The sequence below is a fragment of the Xyrauchen texanus genome, chromosome 21, assembly GCF_025860055.1.
Source record: "Xyrauchen texanus isolate HMW12.3.18 chromosome 21, RBS_HiC_50CHRs, whole genome shotgun sequence".
NCBI classification, from domain to species: Eukaryota; Metazoa; Chordata; class Actinopteri; order Cypriniformes; family Catostomidae; genus Xyrauchen; species Xyrauchen texanus.
This window is the reverse complement of record NC_068296.1, coordinates 25,015,179-25,042,347: the sequence shown is the minus strand read 5'-3', so window position 1 is coordinate 25,042,347 and position 27,169 is coordinate 25,015,179. Positions and strand designations below refer to the sequence as shown.

General features: G+C 38.2%; 2 protein-coding genes across 2 annotated transcripts in view; one reads left to right on the top strand and one right to left on the bottom strand.

Annotated features, from left to right (window-relative positions):
- LOC127661368 (zinc finger CCCH domain-containing protein 18-like) overlaps positions 1–9,954 on the bottom strand; it is a 50,463-nt gene extending 40,509 nt beyond the window's left edge. The window contains 7 exon segments of the mRNA XM_052152019.1: positions 697–854; positions 1,261–1,356; positions 1,437–1,591; positions 2,456–2,540; positions 6,927–7,078; positions 7,081–7,848; positions 9,788–9,954. Of these exon segments, the coding sequence (XP_052007979.1) occupies positions 697–854; positions 1,261–1,356; positions 1,437–1,591; positions 2,456–2,540; positions 6,927–7,078; positions 7,081–7,837 (1,403 nt within the window). The 5' untranslated portion in view covers positions 7,838–7,848; positions 9,788–9,954.
- Positions 9,955–13,545: 3,591 nt separating this feature from the next.
- LOC127661371 (thyrotropin-releasing hormone receptor-like) lies at positions 13,546–24,835 on the top strand. Its single transcript, XM_052152024.1, has 3 exons — positions 13,546–13,931; positions 15,097–15,514; positions 24,098–24,835. Exons 1-3 carry the CDS (start codon positions 13,546–13,548, stop codon positions 24,833–24,835), a joined length of 1,542 nt encoding a protein of 513 aa, XP_052007984.1.
- The last annotated feature ends 2,334 nt before the right edge of the window (positions 24,836–27,169 follow it).

Genomic DNA, 27,169 nt, shown 5'->3' with positions numbered 1-27,169 from the left:
GCACAAGTCTCTGTAGACGAAATGGTTCATCTTCACACGTGCTCAAGAGAGCTGCTCTTGTGACGTCCGCTGTGCGGTTCCCTGAGATGCTTGGAGTTCAACTGAAGTGAATGAGACATAAGTGCTTTTTCCTGCGCACATGAGACAGCATGCAGGGAAAGACGAGGCTGAATCCAGCTTCTTAAATCAAATGTTTTTGTTCAGTAAAAGGGACTCGGTGCTTCGAAACTACACAACTCTCTCACTGGCTAGTGAAATGTTAATATTTACTTTTTGCCAGTGGCTAATAACAGAAGTTTTTGGACGCATAGTGCGAAATTTACTTGCATATGCGACTGATTTACTCGCAATGTAGAGGGCTGGTTAACGTAACCTCAAAGATTTGTCGTCGTCCTCAACCAAATAACGTTAGACGGATCCAGGAATATGCCAGTGCATATATCTGCGAGTGCGCACGCGTGTGATTTTACAGCAGGGGGGGAGGAGCTGACTGAACTGACTGGCGTGCACGAGAGAAAGCGCAAAACACAACCTTTTATTTGATGTTATTATGAGACTGAGAAGTGCAAAATTATTTTAGATGAGAAGTGTAAAAATGCTTTCGGTTTATTATGAGACTGTGGCGGGGGCAAAATAGACTGTGGTGGGCCACCAGAGTCTAGTCAATGAATGGGGAAACACTGTACTGTTCCTTACCCAGGTTCTCTGATCTCTCTGGTGATGCGATAGTCACGTTCCCTGAAGAAATCATTTTCCTTGTCAAAGTCTCGATCATCTTCCCCTATGGTAACAGTGAAGCGTTTCTCCTCAAAATCTGGTTCCTGCTCTTTACGGATGGTGGCTTTCTTCAACACCTAAAGGAATACAGAGAAAATTGTAAAGAGTTTTTCAAAACGGCAATATTCCTCATCCGTCAGCTGGTGCAGGGCTTAACATTATTCAATTCAGCAGGTGCTTTTTCAAATCTAAGAAATCTTCCCCTTTTCACATAAGAGAAAGTATCATTATAGCACAGTATGAATGTCAAAACACATACGCCATGATATGAACACAGACACTTATGATCAGTATCATGATCATGAAACCACTGCAGGACACAGTACAGACTCATTTGAATGGAGAAGTTCCCTCAAAAAAATCCACCAACATTGTCAAATTATTTAGAAATGTTCAATAACATATCCATAAGATGTTTTTTAAATGGTTGAATAAATGAAGACAGAATAATCATTTTTGGGTGAATTATTCCTTTAAGGGTACCTCTTTGGCATGTCTAAGGCCTCTTTCCCAGGCACTTTCCACTGGAGGATCTGCAGGAGGGGGAGGGGGAGGTAACTCCTCTACAGCAGTGGTTCCCTGAAAGAATGATTCCAAGTTTACACATGGCAATTTTGAACAGTTTATTTGGCAATTCTATTGGGTGGAAAATGAGCTACCCAGGGGTTAGCAGGCATGAGGGGGTGAGGTCCTCCTCCCCCAGGAGGTGCTCCATTAGGGGAGAAAGGGTCTGGTTTGGAGATTAGGGAGTAGTTGCCTTTATCATTGACTCCAGGATGGATGAACCTACAGATCATGCCCCATGTGCAGTTTCCTAGAAGATAATGGAGAAGACATTGTGATATTTAAATATATTGTAATATTTAATAAGAAATAAATAAATACAAATAAAATCAGAGCAAATAGACCTAGTCAAGTGGTTTTTATTGTCGTTCAACCATATACAGTTAGTACAGTACACAGTGAAATGAGACAATGTTTCTCCAGGACGATGATGCTACATAAAACAACATAGGACAAACACAGAACCACATGAGACTACACAGACTAAATAATATTTCTACATAAAGTGCACGTGCAAAAGTGTGCAAAAAAGTATGGGACAGTACAATAAATTAATAAAAGGAACAGGACAATATACAGTGAATTGCCAACCAGTACACATTTGTAATGAATAGTGCAAAAAAATGACACTTTCTAAAAAATGCCAAATGTAAACATAACATACTATGAAATAGTTTTCTATGGACATAGCAGTTATTGAGGTAGCAGACAAAAAATAATTTCAAAACAATTTTCATAAATATTAATCTCTCAGATCAACATGAAATCAACTGATGATTTACATGTTCATGATTCTCTTTGCAGAAGAGTTTGTGCAATGGAAGCAGATATTGCATTCAATTGCTCCCTCTACTGTTATAATATGGACACACACTCTACTACTAAAACAAAACAAAAAAAGTGCCATGCATATCACACTTGCATTTTTCAATATTTGCTTTGTCCTTTAGTAATTGCCTTGCACTACAAATTTTGTTTTTAAATTAAATATTAAAACTAGATGAAAATTTTAAATCACAAGCATACTCCTTTCAGCATTACATTTAGATATGCTTTTTCAGCAGAATCAGCGCTATTCAGGCAAACCATCAAATCCATAAAAATTAAGAACTACCTTTCATGAAAAACCTGCAAATGGGTCTGGGTCTGATTTTTCTGTCCATGGGGTCTTTCACCTCCCCCTCTTCCAGGTCATCATCCTGAAATGAACAGTAAACACTCTTATTGTACCATATTAAAATACCTGGTTACTAATATTTTTCAAATTGTTATTTTCCAAAACAAAGGCAGGACATTTTATGTACATGCATATACTGTATATACAGTATGTGTGTGTCAAAGTGGTGATTACTCCATATTAAGGTTGATGTAACTTTTTCAGTGTTAAAATACTTAAATCCCAGCTCAATTATATGAAAAGTAAGCTATAAGAATAGGTAAATGTTTTTGAAAACTGTAAACACTGTCTCTGTTGCACATTAAAAATTCCTGTGTTTGTTTTGAGCGACCCCAACAACGTTACTCAACCAATGGCATGAGTCGGGGGTAGGACTTTTTGACTGTTTATACAACTGCAGGCAATGGGTGTATTCAGAAAGTTGTTTTGAAAACATTGTTTATTTTTGCAATTCTGTTAGGTGGCGATAGTGTCGCATACATTACATACTTCAGCTTTAAGAGTTAAAGGAATAGTTCACCCAAAAATGACCCTCACACTTAGGCCATCTCGGATGTGAATGACCTTCTTCTGCAGCACAAATTATTGAAAAATTTGGCACCCATTCACTTGCATTGTGAGGACCAACAGAGCTGAGATATTCTTTTAAAAATCTTAATTTGTGTTCTGCAGAAGAAAGAAATTCATACACATCTGGGATGGCATGAGGGTGAGTAAATGATGAGATCATTTTCATTTTTGGGTGAACTATTCCTTTAAAGTATCTTCTGCTCCAAGTTTGTTCTTTCTCTCAGTTTCAACTAAAAGCAAGGAGATGTTGTATTAAATTGCTCTGTCTACTTTCATGATCTGGGCAAACACTTAACTGCAAAATAACTTCCTATATTTAATTCAAAATAAACAAATCTCCAGTCTTCTTAAAGTTGTCTTTTATGTGGTAAACATATAAACCACAATCTTAGACTGTCAAGTAAGAAGGTAAAGGCTTCGCTATTGCAAATTGATTACATTTGTGATGGATTATTGTGAATTAACTACTGATTTAAAGGTGTCATCATAATAAATCTAATTGCCATGGTATTTTAAAATACAAAAGTTCAATGTACTATGAAAAAATACTGTAACTTTCCAAACTTAAAACATCCTCACCAGTCAACATAGACTAGTGGTCGACCGATATATTACTGAGACCACAAAATTTAAAGAGAGATATATATATATATATATATATATATATATATATATAAAGGGCTGTCGATTTAACGTGTTAATTCAGTGCGATTAATTTTACACAAAATAACGCGTTAAAAAAATGAACGCAAATAATCGCACTTCCCCCAGACTATAATAAGGAAGAGTCCTGAGAAATGCAAGCTTGTAGTACCACCTGTTTACTCCAGAGGGCAGTAAGTGAAATTTCAGCTGTACGAGCAACGTGCAATTTATACGGTGAAGAAAACAACCTTCAGCAGCAACAACACAAAGATGTGTTATGTTCTTGCGTTCAAAACATTTGGAGCGCAAATGTGAACTAAGGGATCTCAAGTTGTGTTTAAAGATTGAGTATTAAACTATATTTAACTTGAAACAGTGAACTAAACATTTTATGTGTATAATGCAACCCACCCGAGATGCTACAAAAGCATGTCTGATGCTGGATTGAGATGGTGTAAAATTTGGAAATGACCCATAAATATAATCAAAGAAATTTCCTATAAGTACTACCTCATTAATTATTTTCTTGTAGAGAGATGTAATTGTGATGTCGATATATTCTGAACATTTTGTGGTCTGCAGGAGGAAACATTTTTTCATTTATTTTGGAGTTGTCCCTACTCGACTTGTTTTTGGTCTGATTTCTGCAAGATTGTTTGAGATCATATTACTCCCAGCTTTCAACTTTGTTTTGAAAATTTGATTAATGTTCTGCTTGTGTTGGCAAAGTTTAGTATTCATAAATGTAAGTATGGTGGTTATAAACCATTAGTTTTAATTTTTAATTCAGAGGTTCAGCAATATCCAAGAACAATTTCCAATTTTAGTAACAAGAAAGCTGTAAAGTGTATTGAAATATGTAAACAATTTGATATTTTTATTAAACTGTTTGTTTATTTATTTACATTTATGCATTTGGCAGATGCTTTTATCCAAAGCGAATTACAGTGCACTTATTACAGGGACAATCCCCCTGAGCAACCTGGAGTTAAGTGCCTTGCTCAAGGACACAATGGTGGTGGCTGTGGGGATCGAACCAGCAACCTTCAGATTAACAGTTATGTGCTTTAGCCCACTACACCACCACTCCACATTTATTTTCCTTTTTGTTGTTGTTGTTTGTTTTAATATACCTCTTGGCTCTAGATGTAAAAGTTTTGTAAGCGTTAAAAAATTTAAAAAACAATATCTGACACAGGTGTAAATTGACGGGCTCTTAAACAAGCCCTCATAATAAATCTCCGACTGATTGACAAATTCACTTGTGTAATGGATTGCTGTGAACTGTATGCCAATGATTGACTTATAATCAATAATATGGTAGTAAACAATACATTGTATTCTAAAGCCACTTTTTGTATTGTCTTATCAATGATTAACTATTCTGCCTCAAGAATGTGAATCTGAATATGTTTTATTTATATAATTATATATATATATATATATATATATATATATAAATAATTTTTAATATTTAAAGATAACTATGTATAATTATATATTGATATAAATATGTATAATCATTATGCATTGAATTATTGTTATATAAGGGACTTTCTCAGCAAATATTTGTATATGCGATTAATCACGATTAATTAATCAGGACACCATGTAATTAATTAGAGTAAAAAATGTAATCGATTGACAGCCCTAATATATATATATATATATATATATATATATATATATATATATATATATATATATATATATATACACACATATTATTTTAATTATCGGAAAATACATTTTCCAATTTGGAGTCTCATTAAACGGTCACACATATCAAAGCCATGGCAGACTCATATGAGCTTATGATGTTTACAGTGCTCAGGTGTTTCATTCTCTCTCTCTTCTTAACAGTTCACTGACTTGTCTAATGATACAAAGGCAACTATCAATACAACTTCTATCATATATTTTCTGCAAATATGCAGATATCTTGTATAAACGGATTTAATTCACAAACATCACGAAGCCTTTGCAAGTACATTTTCTACCCGTGGAGTGCTCATCAATATTCCTCTTAAGTGCATTTTATTATAGCCTGGCTTTTATTATTTGACTTCCAGTCAAATACAGTTTAATTTAAGGTACTTTTAATGGTTTTTAAGTGTTCCTAAATCCCATTTTAAAAACAAAAGGGGATCAGCCCCTTGCCTTTGGAATAGTCTGCCGATTCATGTTAGATCATGTGATAGCATTGTGTCTTAAGTCTCAACTGAAGACTCGTCTTTAATCTATTGCTTATAATTGTTCTTAGAATTATTGTTATTGTTCTGGCTTATATTGTGCATGTTTTAAATTGTGACTGCATTTTAAACTTTGTTAGTATATAGTAATAAAGACTAAACATAAACTAGGAGAATCTGCCATCTATCAGCTAAAACACACAAAATATTTTTTTTTCTATTTTAGTAAGGTAATGTTTTGTGTGAAATTTTGAGTACATATAAAGCTAGATAAAAGTTTATTCCTTTTTTAAGACAATTTATGTATATGCCATTTTACTATTAGAATAATTGTTATATATCTGCATTATATCAGCCTATAAGCCAACCTGCTCTCTGGATATCGCATCTGCCATTAAAAGAACCAATATTAAATATATTTAAACGTAAACTATGCTGCATAAACAGTCCGTAATTTGTGACTTTCTGTTATCATCTCTCAATGTAATGCAGTCTTTGCAAAGAGGCTGTCCTTGAAGCATTGGGATGCACAAACTGTATTGCACCTGACAGTAAAGTCACAACTCAGATGTGAACAAACTCATTTCACATGTGAAGGCGGCAATGCAATAGTCTTAAAAGTTAGAGGAGCCCAACACACTTGTTTGATTTTTGAGGAAAATGGTCATGTAACACCAATGCATTTAGTGCAGAAAAATTTGTTTAAAAAAAATATTTAAAATATTTAATGACCACCACTTTCAACTCTTGATGACTGTGTGACATTTTTAATTGCTAGTGCTTTTGAAAGGAGCACAACAAGCTTCAATAGTCTCCATTGAAATTTTTTTTTTAAATTCAACTATATGGCTTCATTGAGTTTAGTGTCCTTGTTGTTGGCTCTGCAGCCAATAAGGAACATAATTATTTCAGCGAATCAAACAGTGGTGAACTGAGACTGACCAATTCTTAAATAATGATATGGTCTTCTTCACACAAAATAGTTATGTAAACATACTTACATCTATCTCTCCCTCATCAATCTCTCCATCATCTTCATCTTTCTTTTTATCACGGAACGAATCTCTTCTTCTCTCTTTGGAGTCCTCAGACCTTTTTGTCTGTGTGTCGTTATCATCTGGAGGCATTATGCGTTTCCTCTCCTTTTTCTTCCTTCTCTTTCCTCTTCCTCATCTTCCTCTTCTCCATCCTCCCCAATGGGAGCTTTCTCTACTTCATCCTCTTCAGGGGCAGCAGTGCTCTGCTCCTCTGGAACCTCCTCATCATAATCCAGCTCATGTTCATCCAGATCTCTGGATACCGAAGATTCATCCTTCAAATCATTCACTACCATTGCTGCCATTCTCCTCCTCCTCCTCCTCCTCTCCTCTTCCTCATCATCCTCTTCCTCCAGCTCGGCATGGCCAAGGCCAGACTTGGTGGCTTCTTCAACCCCATCATCATCCTCTTCTTCTTCTCCTCTCGTGTCATCCCTCTCCTCGTCTACTGGGGTGAAAGGTCGCCCATGTTCTGGTCCGGGTGACTCAGGGTCTGGTGATCTTGGCGTGTCTAGAATTTCTTCCTCAGGACACAGGCTAACATTTTCCCTGCTTCCTCGAACCACCATACCAAGGTGTTGTTGGTGAATGTCTTCTTTTTCCTCCTGATCCATACTGTAGTCCTCCTGGTCTGAAACTTGTTCAGGATCTTCTCCATCAGCTGGAATCCTGTCTCCATCTTCGAAGTCTGAGTCAGCTCCACCCACTTGTTCTTCACAGTTATTTTCATCATCATTCAGAAGCTCACTGTCTGACACTCCCTTGTCTTCTTCTGTTGGGGACTCGGGTGACTCCAGCAACTCGCTGTCGGAGAGACCCTTCTCCTCGTCCTCGGGGGATTGGGGGGACTGGCTGGGGCTCTCGGGTGTATCCATTAGCAAGAACTCTGCAGTTGAAATTCAATGGCAGCCAATTAGTTAAACAATAACATACCAACTCATCAGCCACATTCAATGCAGTCTTATGAAGTTAAAGGAATAATCCACCCAAAAATGTAAACGATCTCATCATTTACTCAACCTTTTTGCTATCCCAGATGTGTATGACTTTCTTTCTTCTGCACAACTCAAATGAAGATTTTAAGAAAAAAATTTCCAGCTCTGTAGTTCCTTTCAATGCAAGTAAATGATGGCCAAAAATGTGAAATTCCAGAAAGAAGATCAAGTCAGCATAAAAGTAATTCATAAGACTTCAGCGTTCAATGTGTTATTTAGCACTCCAGTTGGTTTTGTGTGCGAACAGACAAAAATAACTTGTATAGTTAATAATTTTATATAAATCTTGATAGCAGTCTCCTGGGTGATCATGATTTCAGGCTCGATTACACATCCTACAGCACCATCTAGGAAGTGTAATCAAGCTTGAAATGATTGTGCCAAGAGACTGCAATGACAAGATGTACATTGAAAAGGGAGATATATTTTGTTCTGTTCTCACCCAAAACAAACTGGATTGCTTTAGAAAACATTGATTAAACAACTGGATCATGTTTAATCTGCTTTTTGAGTTCCGGTCACAATGCACTTGCATTGTACTTGCATTGTATGGACCAACAGAGCAGAGATATTCTTCTAAAAAATCTTTGTGTTCAGCAGAAGAGAGTCATACAAATCTGGGAAGCCATGAGAGGGAGTAAATAATGAGAGAATTAAAATTTTTGGATGAACTATCCATTTAACCAATGATTTATCTTTGACTTAACATGAAATACAAAGCAATACAATTATTTATCTCTGTAAATACATATAGATGCTTAGAATAAGGTCATCTCAATTTTATTAAAAATAAAAAAATCTATATATTTCATATACTATCAGTCAAATGTTTGGGCATACTTTATTGAATTTATGTTTCTCGTGAAGCTTAAAAAAATTGAAATGCCTTAAAACATTATGATATAAAAATGCATGCTTAAATACCCAAAATGTTGTTGTGTAGGTAAATTTGTTTAGTCAATACATAATTCATCTTTCATAGTTTTGATGACTTCACTATGACTCCAAAATGTGGAAAATATTTAAAACATATTTAGGTATGTCCAAACTTCTGACTAGTCATGTAAATATTGAACTAATGACACAAACAGGTACCCTTACAAAAATACCATCTACTACTGTTTTTGTTGCTACTCTAACTTTCACAATATATTTACAAATCTATTCAAACTGTAGAAGAATATCCCAATCATTTTGTTTATTATGTTTTTTAAGAATGTAGTGATTAATGGCAAGTTACCGTTTTTTTTTTTTTTTTTTTTTTGCATTTGCAATAACAAACATTATAATATTAATAATATTCTGGCGGAACCTATGCTTACCAGGGTGGTCTTGGATAAATGAACCCTGAATGCACCTATTATAACAGCTCTGTATTAGCCTGCTAACGTGACCGCTTCCAAAACTTAAAAAAAAAAAATTCCATACCATATAAAGGCCAATCACTGAATCATCTGGAACTTGTTTACCTTCTCATTTTAAGGCAATCGGTTCATGAGTGGGAAAACTGACACAAGTCTTACTAACCGCTTTATCTTTAGTCAATGTGCCGAACGGGACGGCTCGTTGATGGCGAAGCGGCTAACAGGCCTGAATGCTGCCCGCTGACGAGAAAACACCACACCAAGTCCGACATTTCCCGCACGATCGCGACACTTAAAGCACGAAAGCTGCCTTTATATAACTCATACCGTCATTTCTATATCGAAGTTCTCGAGTTAATACGTTGCACGGCGTTTCTTCGCTACACACAGGCTAGAATCTCGTGCAACAATAAAGAGCTCGGTCGTAAAAAAAAAAAAAAAACACCCGTAGAACGCATTCGGTCACCTTTCAAGCCACAGAGTCTTGGGAGACTAGGTCTCGGTGTACGGAGTCACCCGGTCTCTCGTTCCTTAGGGCGACGGTGCTCAAACAATGAACGGTCGGTTGAGGGATTCTTTATTTTCTTTACCGGAGAAATGCATAAACCCTGCACGACACAGTGAGAGCGGCCATTACCCAGACGTCATCAATGCGCGACGTGATGATTACGCTTCATTTCTGCCACATACTATTTCGAAATAGAAATAGAAATTAGAAATGTTTACTATGTTTATATATTAAATTACAGTAATTATTTGGTCTGACATTCATAATCGGATTTTAATCTAAATAAATTAACTCAATTGACCAGAAATCACATACCTTTTGGAAGAATAACAGAAGATGGTTGGGCCTGATTTCTGTTAGTATTAGCCTAAATTATTTTTTTTATTTGGGGAAAAATGTATATTCATAACTAAGTGCCTTGAAAGAAAATAATGATTAGCCCTTCTATATTTCAAAATGTATTCACATAGTTAATATGTTAAAAGCAAAGTTAATTCGTAAAGCATGGCTCACTGTAAAATTGTATGTATCATTTGACAAAAAATAAAATAAAGAAATCATAGATTTCAATCATCCCACTATAACGTCTGGGCAAAAGGTGGTTCTAAAACACACACATAACAACCCACAAGAGAATTGTCACACATCTAAACATAACTGAAATGTGTGCGGAAAGACCATAAAGGCTCTGCCATGAAACTACAAAATAAGTCACTGCTTTAATTATAAACTGTGCGTCAAAAAACACGCAAGACATGCGTACAACCTGTAATCTCTTCCACTAGGGGACGCTGTTGTAACTAAAGGGACCTGTTTTAAAATGACTATATTTAAAAGAGTGCATTTTACAGCGCTTCTGTACAAGATCAGATTATATGCTCCTCATGTCAAATATATCATATCACTGAATTTTTTTTTTTTTTTTTTTTCATCTGGGGTGTACAGCCGACACTGCGTGAGAGGTGTTTTTTGAGCGCTCTGCATCCACAAGAATGATGTCTGGTAGGAGACGCTTTATTCTCTGCCATGAGAAGTTATTGATGTCAGTTTCCATAATACGTAAATATTAAGTTATTTTCTTAACATGCATAACTCCTTTACTAAAAGAGACTTTTCTGTGTAGCTTGTTATTTGTAGACAAATGCGTACTTATATAATATTTATATATTGTCCTAGATTTTTATCCCCAGAACTTTCTAGGAACGTTAGTTTATGGTTATAAAAACGTTCTTAGAACGTTAGGAATTGGTTCACAAAAAGAATCAAACGGGAACCATAACGTTAGGGGAACCTTCTGTGTTTTCTGGGATGTATAGCCTACCTACTTTTATATTGTTAATATTTCCACAATAAAATGGTAGCCTACATCATAATTGGCTGATCAGTGCGGAAACTAGTTTGCAATAATTATTTTATAATTCTATAAATCTATCATTTTAACCTTTGTTGGTATTTTTAAGATTCATATTACGATTTAAAAAAATGTCAAGTGTCGCGAACGTTTTCTTGTTTTAGTGGTTGGATATCTTATGCACATCAATCTGTCAAATTGCTGGACAAACTGTAGCCTGCGTTTTTTTCAGCCGTGTGCAAAACTTTGTATTTGTCATATTACGCGATCATTCGGTGACTGGATTAAATCATATTTCCACTGTATATCGTGTTAATGAGACATTTTATTTACTGTTCATATAACAACAATGTCTACATTGACTCTCACACCGACACTTTGGCTGTGTTCCGAAAGGTAGTGAGCTTTCTACCTTACTGTCATGTACGTGCTGAATTTTGGGGCATCGTCTTGTGCGCAAATATTTTAAACGCAGGTATTTCGAGACGCGTTTGAATAAAGTTAACTTCACACGCGTCTAAAATTCCGGCGCTCCTGCGCGAAACGCGACGCAACGGTCAAAGTCGTCACTATGTTAGTGGTTCTGTTTTTTGTTAACAAGCAGGTGCAACCACTCGTTATTTATATATCATTATTATTATAGATATATTGATTTGAAATATTAACATTTAATTTTCATATGGAAATTATTAGTGTTGATTTTAAATGATTGATTTGTAAAGGGATAGTTCCCCCAAAATTTAAATTCTGTCATTATTTACTCACCCTGGTGTGATTCCAAACCTTTATGACTTTATTTTTTTCTATGGAACACAAAAGGAGATGTTAGGCTTCATGTTAGCCTCAGTTACCATTCACGTTTATTTATTTTTTCCATACAATGAAAGTGAATGGTGTCTGAGGCTAACAGAAAGCCTAACATCTCCTTTTGTGTTCAACAGAAGAAGGAAAGTCATGCAGGTTTGGAGCCACATGAGGGAGAGTAAATGATGATAGAATATTTTATTTATCACACACATACACACAGACACACACCCCTGTGTCATGATTGGAAACCGCAGAGCTCTTGTCTAGTATCTGCGTTGCTAGAGCAGCAATAATAGAATATGAGACAGAGTAAGATGAAGTCCGAGCAGGTTCTGCAGTGCTGGGAAGTCGGGATTGAGTTAAATTACTTTTCACATCTAGTCCACCTCAATTTATTAGGGAAGCCCCAGGACAAGCAGTGGTCTTATTTGCAAAGCAAAGAGACAACTGAAAAGAGGAACAAATATCTGGATTTGTCAAGCTCTTGTGTACAACTGGCTTCAATGGATTCAAAAACATTATTTTCAGACTAGAATTATAGTTCGAAAACATTATCAAAGAAACAAAACATTGTGCATTATGATGTTTATTTAACAGAGATTTCAACCATTTTTGTTGCCATATGCACTGCAACACAGCCATTGAGGTGATTCAATAATCATTCAGTGTGCAGAAAAGCATTATAGCAGTTATATTTGATTTAGAGATACTTGGTTATTAGACATGCCATTTGCCACAGCAGCTGCATGGCTTTAAGGCTTTTCCTACGATTTTTTCCTACTTATCGCAGTGCACCACTAAAATGTCTCATTTGAATAATTAAAAGCTTCTCATCCTGTCTCAATAATGTTCTGAGGAATTCTCCTAAAATCCATGGTGTTATAGGAATATTTATAAAGTTAAAAAAATACAAAATTTTATGTCACGTATGCATCATATTATTTTAATCTGTGATGCGGCAGCATGTTGAAGTTGGCTATCCAACACTCTGTGTTTACTTCTGTGATGAATCGTATGTTATTGTGCCAGGTGAAATGGACTTTTGAGCAATTATTTAGCAATTAACACAGTGCTATATGCAATCCTCTTAACAGTGATTGAGACTTGCATTTTCCCTGCTGACAACTGCAATCTTTTATTCCAGGTTGATCAACTGGATGGACGATTGCATTAACAAGGGAAAGAAGAAACATTAAAATTAGCCTCTGGATTTAAAAGCGACGCTTCTAATGGAAGGATACCTTTAACACACAAGAAATAATGAGTTGCAGTCAGCATCGGAAAATAATTTTGTCATTGAAGCCAAGAAAATGAAGCAGCATTCTTAATAAGAGAAAATATCATCAGTAGAAGCTGGAATAGAATAGGCATTTTTTAATTCTTTTTTTTTTTTTCATCAAGAATTCTCCTCATTCTTTTCAATATCAGCAAGTCAATTCTTCTATCTTTCTTTTCCAGCTATTTTATGTCTCATTTTCTCTGCCTGTCTGTTGCCACAGCTTCTGATTTAACTGGCATATGTAAATCCTCACACTCACACACACCAAGAATACTAATCATGCCAGAAAACGTGAGCTCAAGAATGGACACTCCCACCAACATCTCCCTGGTGGGGTCTGGGGACACTGTGTCTGAGTCCCTGGAGTATAAGACGGTGTCTGTGTTCCTGGTGCTGCTGGTTTGTGGCATGGGTATAGTGGGAAACATCATGGTTGTGCTGGTAGTTCTTACCACACGACACATGCGCACACCCACAAACTGCTATCTGATGAGCCTGGCAGTGGCAGACCTGACCGTTTTGGTGGCTGCAGGTCTGCCGAACATCTCTGAGAGTCTGATGGCCACCTGGGTGTATGGTCATGCTGGGTGCCTGGGCATCACCTACTTTCAGTACCTTGGCATTAATGTGTCATCCTGTTCCATCACGGCCTTCACTGTGGAGAGGTAAGACCCACGGAAACAGGTGACACAAAGATTATGGTACAATTAACCCTTCTTAAAAAAATTGCTTAAACCAGCCCGAAGGGATTTGATGGTCTTAGTGTGTTTAAGCTGGTCTCCCAGTCTCAAAGCCAGTGTTCAGCTGGTTTAACTGGTCAGCCAAATGGTTTTCCAGCCTGACAAATGAAACCCCTCTAAAACCATCAAAACAGACAACTCATTAAGTGTAAGCCTACACTGAAAAAATTAATAATGGGATAGTTCACCCAAAAAGGCGAATTCTCACATCATTTACTCACTCTCTTGACATTCCAGATGAGTATGACTTTCTTTCTTCTGCAAAAAACAAACAAAGATTTTTAGAAGAAAGTCTCAGCTCTGTTCAATTCAAGTGAATGGTGACCATAACTTTGAAGGTCCAAAAAGCACATAAAGGCACCATAAAACTAATCCATAAGACTCCAGTCTTCAGAAGTGATATGATAGGTGTGAGTGAGAAACAGATAAATATTTTATTTTTTCTATAAATTCTCCTCCCTGCCCAGTAGGTGGGGGTATGCACAAAGAATGCACATCGCTAAATACAAAAGAAGAATGTGAAAGTAGAGATTTATAATTAAAAAAGACTTAAAATATATCTGTTTCTCACTATCATAACACATCTGAAGACAAGGATTAACCCACATGAGTCATTTGAATTACTTTTATGCTGCCTTTATGTGCTTGTTGAAGCTTCAAAGTTCTTGTTACCATTGACTGGCATTGTATGGACCTACAGAGCTAAAATATTGTTTGTGTTCAGCAGAAGAAAGTAAGTCACACATCTAGGATGGCATGAGGGTGAGTAAATGTTGAGAGAATTTAATTCTCCTTTTACCTAAAATTTGCTAAATGTGAAATCGTCTAAATTAACTGGCTTTGTTCAACTCAAAAATATTATTTAACATCACTGAATCTAACGGACTACATTAGGCTACACCAACAATTTATTTGAAGGGTAAAATCAAGTTGAAATAGCTCTTTAAGGTAACAATTACAGCTTACCACTTTTTACAGTTTATGAAATATCACCCCCTGATATTTCCAAGTTTTCCATGACCGTGGGAACCCTTTACAAATAAAGAAATCCATCAGTCTTATTCTTAACTAATTCCTCTTGGCTCCTCAGATACATTGCCATATGTCACCCAATGAGGGCCCAAACTGTCTGTACGGTGTCCCGAGCCAAGCGTATCATTGCTGGGGTGTGGGCCTTCAATTGTGTCTACTGCATGCTCTGGCTCTTCCTGGTGGACATCCAGGTGAACCCAAACGGGCGTGTGCAGTGTGGCTACCGTGTCTCTCGAGACCTTTACCTGCCCATCTACCTTATTGACTTCACCATCTTCTACGTCATCCCAATGCTTCTGGCTATTGCACTTTATGGTCTCATCGCCCGAATTCTGTACCTGAACCCTCTGCCCCACCCACTAGACTCTGGCACCACAACTGCCCCCACTCTTAGGAGGAGCTGCAAAGAGCCAGCAGATGGTGGTAAAGCAGGTCGTCAGGGACGCCCAAAGAGTGCACTCTCTTCCCGGAAACAGGTGGGTGTGTGTCTGTGTTTAGACAATTAATTGAGCATTTCGATTTCGATTGTAGCAAAGGGCAAATGTGGGGCAGCACTCCCCTATTGTACCATGCTTTATTATTATCTCATATTTGTTTTTGTTTTTTTAAAGTTCATGCATTGCTTTTTATGGAAAGATTGTTTCTCTCTACTAAATGTCAGTTTGTGTTTAGAAGAGTGTGGTGATATTTTTCTTTGGAAAGTTACCAAACTGCTGAACAGCCAAAGTGTTTTTTGCTTTAGAGTTTAGATAAACAGCCTAGTTTGTATCAAAATCTTGATTGTCTTTTAATTGCTTGTTTATATTACCAGATTGTTTCCCCCTTGTTTCTTGCACTATTATCATAAATATACAAATGTAATTATATAATTAATATATTTGAAATGTATTTCATATAATTATTATATATAAATTATAGCATTTATTTTTTAATTTATTCTGCAATGCTTTGGCAATATGTACAAAAGTATGTCATGCTAGAAAAGCCTTGCTAATAGTGCCTACAAATTTTTATAATCAAGGAATACCTGCATTATATTTATGGCATATAGCCTATTAACATCCCAGCACACCTTCCGCTGTGTGCACAAACATACTGTATCTGGAATCAGCACTCAGCAAAACAAACATCTGAGCTCTTGCTCATTTTTTATTATGTAAAAGGATACCTGCTAGCTGTATATCATCATATAGCTGATCATTAGAATGGAGCTCATCGGAAGAGAGGCATTAGAGGCCATCACAATGCTGTTTGGCTCTACATTATCACCACCGCATCAGCCCCAGCTGTGTTATGACACTGGAATGATGGACTCTATGATAGATCATAGATGTTAGAGATATGATCTCTGCATGCAACAAGAAAAACAAAAAAACAAATCTTCCATATATTAAGGTTTGGTGGCTTTGTGGACATTTGAACAGGTTTTTTTTTTCTTGTTTAAGTTCAAACACATTCATACACAAACTAGAGACGTGGATGACGTGACATGTTGAGCTGTGATAGAGCTATTTATGTGAGCTGCAAAAACTAAAAGGTCATTACAAATACTGTGAATATTGAGAATCTAAATATTTTTACATTTTACCTAAAAACCTAAGTGTTGAAAAATAAGTTATTTACCCAGATATATTGTAGTCGCAAGACTTTATTGAGAGTTATTAGCGTCAAACAGGTGAGAACGGACAATATCAGAGCAGTTATCAGTCTTTCAGTATTTTAATGAAAAGAAGTCCTTTCAATGACCGCATGTGAAGGTTGAGTTTTTTGTGTGCGCTTATGTCTGTGTGGGGACGCCCGCGTGTGCCTCAGATCAAAATCTCGAAGATTCAAGAGGGCCCCACTTGAGCAGAACATTTGCATAATATGATTTGTGATGTTCACTCAAGTATGCTTAATACTCCTAGAGATTATTCTCTTTGAGGTTAGAAGAGCAACTCCTTTTCTCTTCGTTTTGTACCTCCGTTTATGCTGCACCTCCAGCTCTTTGATCACTTAATCTGAAAATGTCACAAAGTTCAATAAGATCCAATACTCCTGAGCATAGCCAGTGGTTGTTGCTTCTAGGAATCACAACAATAGAGGCTCCCCTTTATTTAACCTAATCATGAATAGCAGCTGGCTTTGTTTGGGCTGTGTTAAGACCTTGTTTTCCATTGATAAGAAATCACAAAAACCAGATATTCAAAATGCATATTCAAATTGTCACCGCCAGTCATGCAGTCATTATCTTCTGCTTTGTTAATTAACGGAGCTCCTCCCAGCTGCACACTGCTTCAGTTAGACGCTTTGTTGTGCAGACAATTTAGTCATTATTATTAAAGGCCCGAAGAATGAAACTATAAGTGTGCTCTACCCCAGAGGACTCCCCACATGTGTATGTTAATGGGAGGGTTTGTTGTTATTTGTCGCTTGAAATAGGTGTGGAGATGCTAGGGAGGTTTAGTTTTCTTTGAAAGGGACGACATTGCTGCAGATTTATTCCATCCTTCTCACAGGGGTGCAGCACTGTCTGTCTGTTAACCATCAACCTGTTTACAAAGACAGAAGCTGTTGACAGTATGTTCCCAACTCCCTGTCTCTCTGTCTCTTTTTCATTCTCTCTTCTGTTCTCTCTACAGAATGGACTGTTTTTAACGTGACAACAAATATGTTAACACAAAATGTTAATGGATCTAAACAAGAATTAATTATTTCTAGGACACATTTAATTCAAAGCTCTGGGTTCAAGCCAGTATGTGTTTTTGTAAAGGCTTTAATATGCACTTTAAAGGAATAGTTCACCCAAAAATGAAAATTCTCTCATTATTCACTTACACTGATGCCACCCCAGATGTATATGACTGTCTTTCTTCAGCAGAACACAGATGAAGACCAGGGCTCTGGTACTGCTTGAAATGGCCGAACTCTCACATGACATTCGTTCTTCTGGTGTGAATAAGTTCCGCTTCTGAATTCTCACGTGAGCTCGCATATGCACTTACGTCACAGGATAGCTACGTAATATGTCAGCTGCTGGCAGGAAATGCTTAAAGTGAATAACATTTTAATTATCAAATTGTTTTATTTACACAAACTTATCAATTTGCTTCAGAAGACATTCATTGATCGTGTGGATTACTTTATTGCAGCCTAAATGTGACCGTCAAGGTGCTGGCACCCGTGTACTTCCATTATAAGGACATGACAGAGGCATCAGGGTGAATAATTAGATAATTTTAATTTTTGGGTGAACTATTCCTTTACCCCTTATTGTCTTCGGTAAAGAATACACAATACATACTGTGTGTGTGTGTGTGTGTGTGTGTGTGTGTATATATATATATATATATATATATATATATATATATATATATATATATATATATATATATATAATTGTTTTATTTTTTATTGAAAATATGCCGTGTCAAGTATATTTAGACAAACAAAATAGAAGTAAATATTCTTTTAAATAGTAGATAGTAAATAGTAGTTTGTAATATGTTTTAATCTTTATATATACACTGGCAGCCAACATTTTTGAATAATGTACAGATTTTAATCTTATGGAAAGAAATTGGTACTATTATTCACCAAAGTGGCATTCAACTGATCACAATGTAGAGTCATGACAGTAATAACATGATAAATTACTATTACAATTTGAAAATTAGTTTTCAGAAATTATTAAACTACTTCAAAGAGTTCTCATCAAAAAATCCTCTACGTGCAGTAATGACAGCTTTGCAGATCCTTGGCATTCTAGCTGTCAGTTTGTTCAGATACTCAGGTGACATTTCACCCCACACTCCCTGTAGCACTTGCCATAGATGTGGTCTTGTCGGACACTTCTTACACACCTTACAGTCTAGCTGATTGGGGTTAAGATCCATAACTCTTTTCCAATTATCTGTTGTCCAATGTTTCTGTTTCTTTGCCCTCTCTAACCTTTTCTTTTTGTTTTTCTGTTTCAAAAGTGGCTTTTTCTTTGCAATTCTCCCATAAGGCCTGCACCCCTGAGTCTTCTCTTTACTGTTGTACATGAAACTGGTGTTGAGTGGGTAGAATTCAATGAAGCTGTCAGCTGAAGACATGTGAGGCATCTATTTCTCAAACTAGAGACTCTGATGTGCATATCCTCTTGTTTAGTTGTACATCTGGCCTTCCACATCTCTTTCTGTCCTTGTTAGAACCAGTTGTTCTTTGTCTTTGAAGACTGTAGTGTACACCTTTGTATGAAATATTTTTCTTAGCAATTTCAAGCATTGTATAACAGTCATTCCTCAAAACAACGATTGACTGATGCGTTTCTAGAGAAAGCGGTTTCTTTTTTGCCATTTTTGACCTGATATTGACCTTAAGACATGCCAGTCTATTGCATACTGTGACAACTCAAAACACAAAGACCATCTTAAGCTTCATCTAAGTAACTAAATAGCTTTCAGCTCTGTTTGATATAATGGCAAGTGATTTTCTAGTACCAAATTAGCAATTTATCATGATTACTCAAGGATAAGGTGTTGGAGTGATGGTTGCTGGAAATGGGGCCTGTCTAGACTACTTGGTGAAGTGTAGTCAGTGTCAGTCAGTGTTTACATACAACAGCAACAGTGATCACGCATATTACTACAAATCTAGGAAAAAGCTTTAAACAACTTTAAACTAACAACTTCAGCATTAAGGCTCCTCAAAACTGAGAGACACAACAGACTGATTAATTACACAAACTCAAGGCGCTTACCTCTTAACGGAGTTTCCACATTGGAGAGGACAAAATGGTGGAGGATGTGGTATATTTCCATAAACGAGACGACTGCACACGTTTTAGACTTTTACTAACAACACCGTTAACACAGCACTTACACAGGCATGTTCCATACTACATATATTCAAGGGCTTGCGCAGTACACATTAACTCAAAACTAAGGTAAGCCTATCAGATCAAACTAATGTGTCAATACACCACAGAGGAGATTGCGGTTTCTATAGTGAAAGAATCTTGCGCACCAGCTACTGCGAAATAGGGCCCCCGCTTGGACGGCTATTTTTTCATTTAGAAAATAGGATGCATTTCCCTAAAATGACATTATCTTCAGAAGGCTGATTAACAGACTACAGCATCATCAACAGGTGATCGCACACATCTCTGTCTCTCTCTCTCTCTCTCAATCTCTCTCTCTCTCTCACACACACGCGCACACACACACACACACACACACACACACACACACACATACACACACACACATACTTTGTTTCTCCAATAACATGTTAGAAACTGCCCAAGCTGTGGTACTAGTAGTTCTGAAGTTATGTTTTTGAGAGGCTTGGATGCATCATTTGGTTTGATCCAGCAATGGCAGATTCAGACCTTTTGCTTAAGTAGTTCCATGCACAAATGCATTTTTTGTGACCATACTAAGTTTGTCAAAATCTTTTTAAATGTACTTGTTCATTGAACTGTTGTATAAAAGCAATCTCACACAAGCAAGAGTGCTATATGGCCCTAAACCAGCACTGCTGTGAATACCTGTGGCCTTGTGCCCATGGCCAAAACACAGCAATGCTGATGTTGGGCCATATCGCACTCTTGCTTGTGTGACAGTGCTTAAATATATATATAGATATGTTCCATCTGTGGGTTTATAGAAGTTGTAAAATATGTGAGATCATTTTAAGGGGATATTTACATTTATTACTGTTTTGTTTATAATAATGTGCATCTTCACACTTATGGATGCAATGTAATGCTCATGTGTCTTTTCTTTGAATATGAATGTATGAATATGTTTGGTGGGAATTCAAAAAGGCAATTCAAAGAAAAACAGATGAGACATGACACAGGCCTGAGAATAATCAAGATATATCTGCATAATTTACTGGATATACAGAGGTTATACTGTAACTGTAGCGGCGGGGGGCATGGTCGAGCATTCGTCCAGAGAGAAAGGAATTGGTAAGGGTTCACACCTGAGCACTATAATATCTAACACCCATTTTTGATTCCAGCAAGCACTGGGGAGTGTGATAAAAAGAGGAACCACACCAGAGAAGAGGATAGAGAGAGACGAGTTTCAGAGCTGCATATGTGTTCTTAAAGAACTGTTCCGCTGAAAAGCGAGTTGTTTGTTTGAGTGTATATATAAATCTTCCATTTGAGTTTGAAGTTCCCCGTCCTCCGCTTCCTCCTACCAAGAGTGAAAGAGATCAATTACACTGGTGCCGAAACCCAGGAGTTTGGAGGAAGTATACACCGGCATGGTGGCCTCACCGCTGGCGAAAATCATCCAGTCCCTCGCCAGCATGCACCATTCACAACATCAGGCCCGGCTTGAGCTTCAAAAGGTCCAGGATCATCTGTTCCAGGAGGTGTTCCAGGCTCAAACAGAGGACCGGCATGCGATTCGGTGTTTACTGCACCAGGATAAAGCCCCAGTTGCGGCCCCGGACACAGCAGCCCCCATACCTCTGGTCGCCCTCATGAAAATGGGGGCAGAAGATGATCCGGAGGCATTCTTGGACATATTTGAGTGAACAGCCGACATCTGGAGGTGGCCATGTGCCCAGTGGGCGGCCAGACTCATCCCACTGTTGTGTTCCAGTGGTGCTGGAACAGCTTATCCGTCGTCTGTCGAAAGGAATGGCGGAGTGGGTCCAGTGCCACCGCCCAGCGCCGCTGGAGGAGGCCATCCAAATTGTTGAGGACCATATGTTGGCATATCAGAGGGTGGAAGAGCCCTCCCACATTCTCTCCCCTCACTCTCTCTTTCCCTCCTCTCTTCCCTCTCACTCTCTCATTCTGCCCCTTTTTCCAGCCTACCCCGGTTCCCCGGAGGTGTGGGAATGTCCCGCTGAAGCCGGCTCCCAGTTCACAGGGGTTTTCCCTGCCAAAATGTGCCCTCTATATCTCTTTGCTCTCCCCCTCAGGTGTCTGAACTTGCTGTCACAAGTGCAGATGTAACGCCTGGACCGGCCTGCTGGAGTTGCGGGGAACCCAGACATTTCCGAGACCAATGCCTCGTGATGGAGCTGAGTTGGAGTATAGAGTATACTGGTAAGATTTAATGGAAGTACATATCATGGTGAGGCAGTGCCGGGGCGGTCTTCGTCAGCTCCACGTCAAGATGACATAAGGGAGGGGGAGGCTTCGTCCCCTCCCATCCTTAGAGGATTTCCCGAAGGGGATTTCCCTTTTGAGTAATTGGGAGATGAAACCCTTAGGCATGCCTTTGACCATCAAGTGAAAGTTATTAATGGGCTACAGCTCCAGCCAAATGTTGCACTTTCAATATTATATATATATATATATATATATATATATATATATATATATATATATATATAATCCCAATGCTGGTCAATTAGGGCAAGAAAAGACACTGAACCGACTAATGGCCCATTTCTATTGGACGGGCATTTGCAGGGATGTTCGTAGGTGTTGTGCGGCATGCTGTGAAGGTCAGCCAGTGAATCCACCTGCCACTCCAAGAGCGTCATTACTTCCATTTCCGTTAATAGAGGTCCACTTCTAAAGAATTGGCATGGACCTCCTCGGGCCAGTGGAGCGGACGGCACATGGACATCGCTTTGTTTTGGTTCTGGTGGACTATGCAATGTGATATCCTGAAGCAGTGCATCTGTGCAACATCTCAGCACATAGTGTTGTGTAGGAACTCTTCAGAAAAATCTACCGAGATGGGATTCTGAAAAAAATCCTCACTGATCAGGGCACTACGTTTATGTCATGGACACTACACAAACTATATAAAAAGCTGTGTATTAGCACCAGTGTTTACCACCCACAGACAGACGAGTTGGAGGAACGATTTAATAAAACCCTGAAAATCATTATATACAGTAATGATTGGCAGTGGCACATGCAGCATCTGAGGGCTGTTCTGAGGTCGCTGCGACAATTGGACTCGGACGCGTGGAGGCACGGTATCTGTGGTTCCACTTGGGTCATGGGCAGGTGCGTCCCCAAATTGATTAGACTACCTGCCCGAGACCCAAGACCTAAAAGGAGGTTAAACAGTTCCTGGGGCTGCCTGGCTACTATAGAAGGTTTGTCCCTAATTATTTGGCCACCACCAGCCCGCTGATGGATCTCAATAAAAAGGGAGCACCAGATCCAGTCCAGTGGATGGAGCAGTGTCAACAGGCGTTTACACAGGCGAAAGCTGCACTTTGTGGCTGACCACTTTTACATTCACCCGATTTCTTGGGGGGGAGGAGTGGTGGGCAGGCAGGATAACCCCGGAGTCAGGTGGTGGGGGTATGTGGCAGCAGGTGCATGGTTGAGCATTCGTCAAGAGAGAAAGCGGTAAGGGTACACACCTCAGACACCTCACACCTATACAGTGGTATAATATCAAACACCTGTTTCTGATTGCAGTAAGCACTGGGGAGAGTGATAAAAAGAGGGACCACGCCAGAGACGATGAGAGACAGCCGAGCTTCAGAGATGTGTGTGTGTGTTTAAAGAACTGTTCTGCTGAAAAGCAAGTTGCTTGTTTGAGTGTATAAATAAATCTACAATTTGAGTTTGAAGTTCCCTGTCCTGCGCTTCCTCCTTCTAAGAGTGAAAGAGATCCATTACAATGACATTCCAGCACATCTTCCTCAGTGTGGACAAACACAAATTTATGTGAATTCAAGTATTTGTTAGCAAATAACTGGCTTTCTAAAATGTGATATTTTGAATCAAACTCAGGACATTAAAGGAATTTAAAATCATGATAAATCTATTAAGAATGACAGAGAGTGTGCCAGCAACCTTCTCTGTTTGTATGAGAGCCTACGTTTTTAAAATTGTTTTAGTCTGTCACTGCTTTAAAACATAAAACTTTTGTCAAAACTGATCTTGTTTTTAGACTTACATGATCATTGTGAAGACTTTTTAAAATACAGTATTGAAATGACTTGAGGTTAAATTGAAACATTTTAACATCTGTTCACAACTTCTTGCTAATTGTTAAAAATAACGTGTAACTTTAAAAAAATAATAACTCAGTCCATTGTTTTACATGTGATTTACAGTGTCAAATCCTTGTAATGTTGTCAACCTCTCTCCCCAGGTCACCAAGATGCTTGCAGTGGTGGTTGTGCTGTTTACCTTGCTGTGGATGCCGTACAGAACCCTGGTGCTCATTAACTCCTTTATCAGCACACCTTACCTGGATGCCTGGTTCCTGCTCTTCTGCAGGACCTGCATTTATGCCAACAGTGCCATCAACCCTGTCGTTTACAATCTGATGTCCCAGAAGTTTCGCTCGGCCTTCCGTGGTCTGTACCGCTGCCAGAGAGAGGATGGGCACCAGCGATCGCTCTCACTACTCCATAGCGCATACAGCCTGGGAAGAGATCCCCGACTTTGTAACAGCACCAATGGCACAAGAGACACATCTAAGAATATCAATTCTGCCACTCCTGACCAGAAACAAAACAGAGGGGTGGAGAACAACAAGGAGAACAAGGAAAATATGGATAAGCTAATTAGCATTGACATAAAAAACAAGATTGATCTAAACATTAACAAAAATGCTGTGGAAAACAGGAAAATGGAAAAAGATACAGATGAACTCAAAACCGATAAAAAGCATACCTTGGAAGACAAGGTGATGCCTAGAGTGGAGAATGTGGACAGAAAGTTTAATGCTAATGGGAAAAATATGGAGGAAAGTGATGATACTGCTAAGGATATAATCACTGACATTGACAGCACAGAGAAGACACAGCTGGACCCCAGTGAAACAAAATCCACACTGGTGCAATCTGAACAGAATGATGCAGAGTTGAATCACAGCATTGTATAGATCACATCACACCACAACATGTACTGTACATTCACTGTACAACTGAGGACATCTATGAAGAGGCAGGAGAAAATTGAGCCTGGACATACATTTTTTAATTCGATCATGAAAGTGGGAATTTGCATGCCCTTACAGACGTCATACTTTCTCTCTCAAGTGGAGGTGATGAGACTGGAATCACTCTCGCTTCATAATTTACAAGTGGAACCATTTGGCTGTCAGCACCAGCAACACATGCCTCCTCTTCAGAGGGACACACATGGCTGTGAGTGAGGGCTCAGACTAGGGCTGCATGATTTGGATTAAGATATGGTGAACATTTAAAAACATCTACTCAAGTCTTAAAGATAAAAAAAAATCATTACATCACATTAAAACAGCGCCCATAGGAAAGAACAATTGCAAATGAGATCTCTTCAGTGTCTCAATTGTTTCTCCTAGACAGCAATGTGACTGAATCCAGAGAAAAAGATTCCCAGCAATCTGTCCCCTCTAAAGATTCAAAAACTATCTCAACACTGTCTCAAACTACTCTCAGATTTGCAAAGATCAACATGATCAAACATAAAATCGACATTTTGCGTCTGAAAGTTAATGCACCCTGAAAACAACCCCCTCAGCCAAATTACTGACAAGAAGCATCCACCATCAGAAATGTTTTCATCTAATAGGCATGATCACATTTCCCTCTAGTGTTACTCGTGTTGAAAGAGCAAGCTCTAAGGATCAGGTTCTTGGAATCCAATGGAAACCAGCAAGTAATAATATTCACATAAACAATGGTGAGCGTGATTCAGAGGTTGCATTTTCGCTCTGAATGGTTAGATTTATGGTTGGGGTTTGGGTTACGGGGTTAATAAAATATGCATTCCTGTAAACTTTAGACTTCCTGTAAACTTACAGACTTGCTTTTGCACCATTCACTTCTTGACATTTCACCCGGAAACTGGAACTCAAACAAGCCCGTACATTCAACTACACTTCCTGCTTTAGCCACTGGGGCAGTGGTTAAAACTTTGGTAAGCACAGACTGATTTCAGCACAAAAACCTTTGACCTACCAATGCCATATTCAAAGTGTGATCATTCTGCCAAGACCCAGAAGTTAGAGATTTCAATATGGTGGACCCCCCACCCTCCCCCTCCTTCAAAATAAATAAATACAGAAAATAAAAATACATATCTGAGCTATGCTATACACGTAAAGCTCTATACTTTCATACAGTATCAACAATTATTTGTGTATATTTGTATTTCTTATGAGGCATTTAAAAAGAAACATCTAGGACTAGACTGACTTCAAAGAAATAATACTGAGAAGTTCAATAGGTCTCCTGAGCTAAGAAAGAGCAACCTCTGAACCATAACATTTTCTCTAGTCTGCTCTTATGTTCAACGGGGTGTGTAAAACAAGCGTCGCATTTTGTCTCCAAATTAAGTAATGTTGTGCCCACACTCTGCAGCCAATAGAAATAAGGGTGTTAGCACTTGAATCCTCTTTAAAGAACCAAACTCAGACCTCTTTCAGTGACCGAAATTGGGAAAAATACAACAGAAAGAACTGAATGCAACTTCTTCACTTTAAAGCACAGGGTTCCAGCAAATAAAGTATATTTATTTTTTTAAATAGCAGTCTTTTCGCGATGATCATGATTTCTATTTAGAATTGGGCAGCCCTAGCTCCAGCATGTGCTCTCTTTCCTCATCACAAAACATTGAAACAACATCTTAGCCCACTTTGGGTCTTGAAGCACAGCAGAATGAAAAATACGTCTTGCTTCCACTCCTGCTTTTAAAGTACAGACACCAGGTTATTCCATGAAAACATTCAGTAACATGGCAGATGCTTTGGGGCATAGGGTCCATTCATATGCTTTCGTCGCTTACACAAGGCATTTGCCATTGCTGGATGAATGCCATAGTGCGTAGAGATGTAATGCCTTGCCATTTGTTCCAAAAAAAAAAAGGCCAAATACACTCAAATCGCTGTATGCCCGGTGGTATGAGCTTTTTAGACCCCATTTACAGCCTTGTGGAAGATGAGTAGAGTTAGGCATCCATTTGTCAGGTGTAGTTATTCATCTGTTTATGAGGATTGCAAGGCACACTTTCCACACAAAACAGAACTGATGGTTTCTGCTGAAGCAAGCAGACAGATGTAACCATAAATCATCTCTAAACAGAGCATATCCTTCCCTGAGGAGATCAGTGCAGGCAAAGAGTATTTCTCAAAGTACTTTGTTGTTTAGCAAGTGTTATTTAATGCATTTCAATGCATGTAAATGTGGAGACTTTTAATACAAATATTGTTGTGATCATCTGTTATAAATTTAAA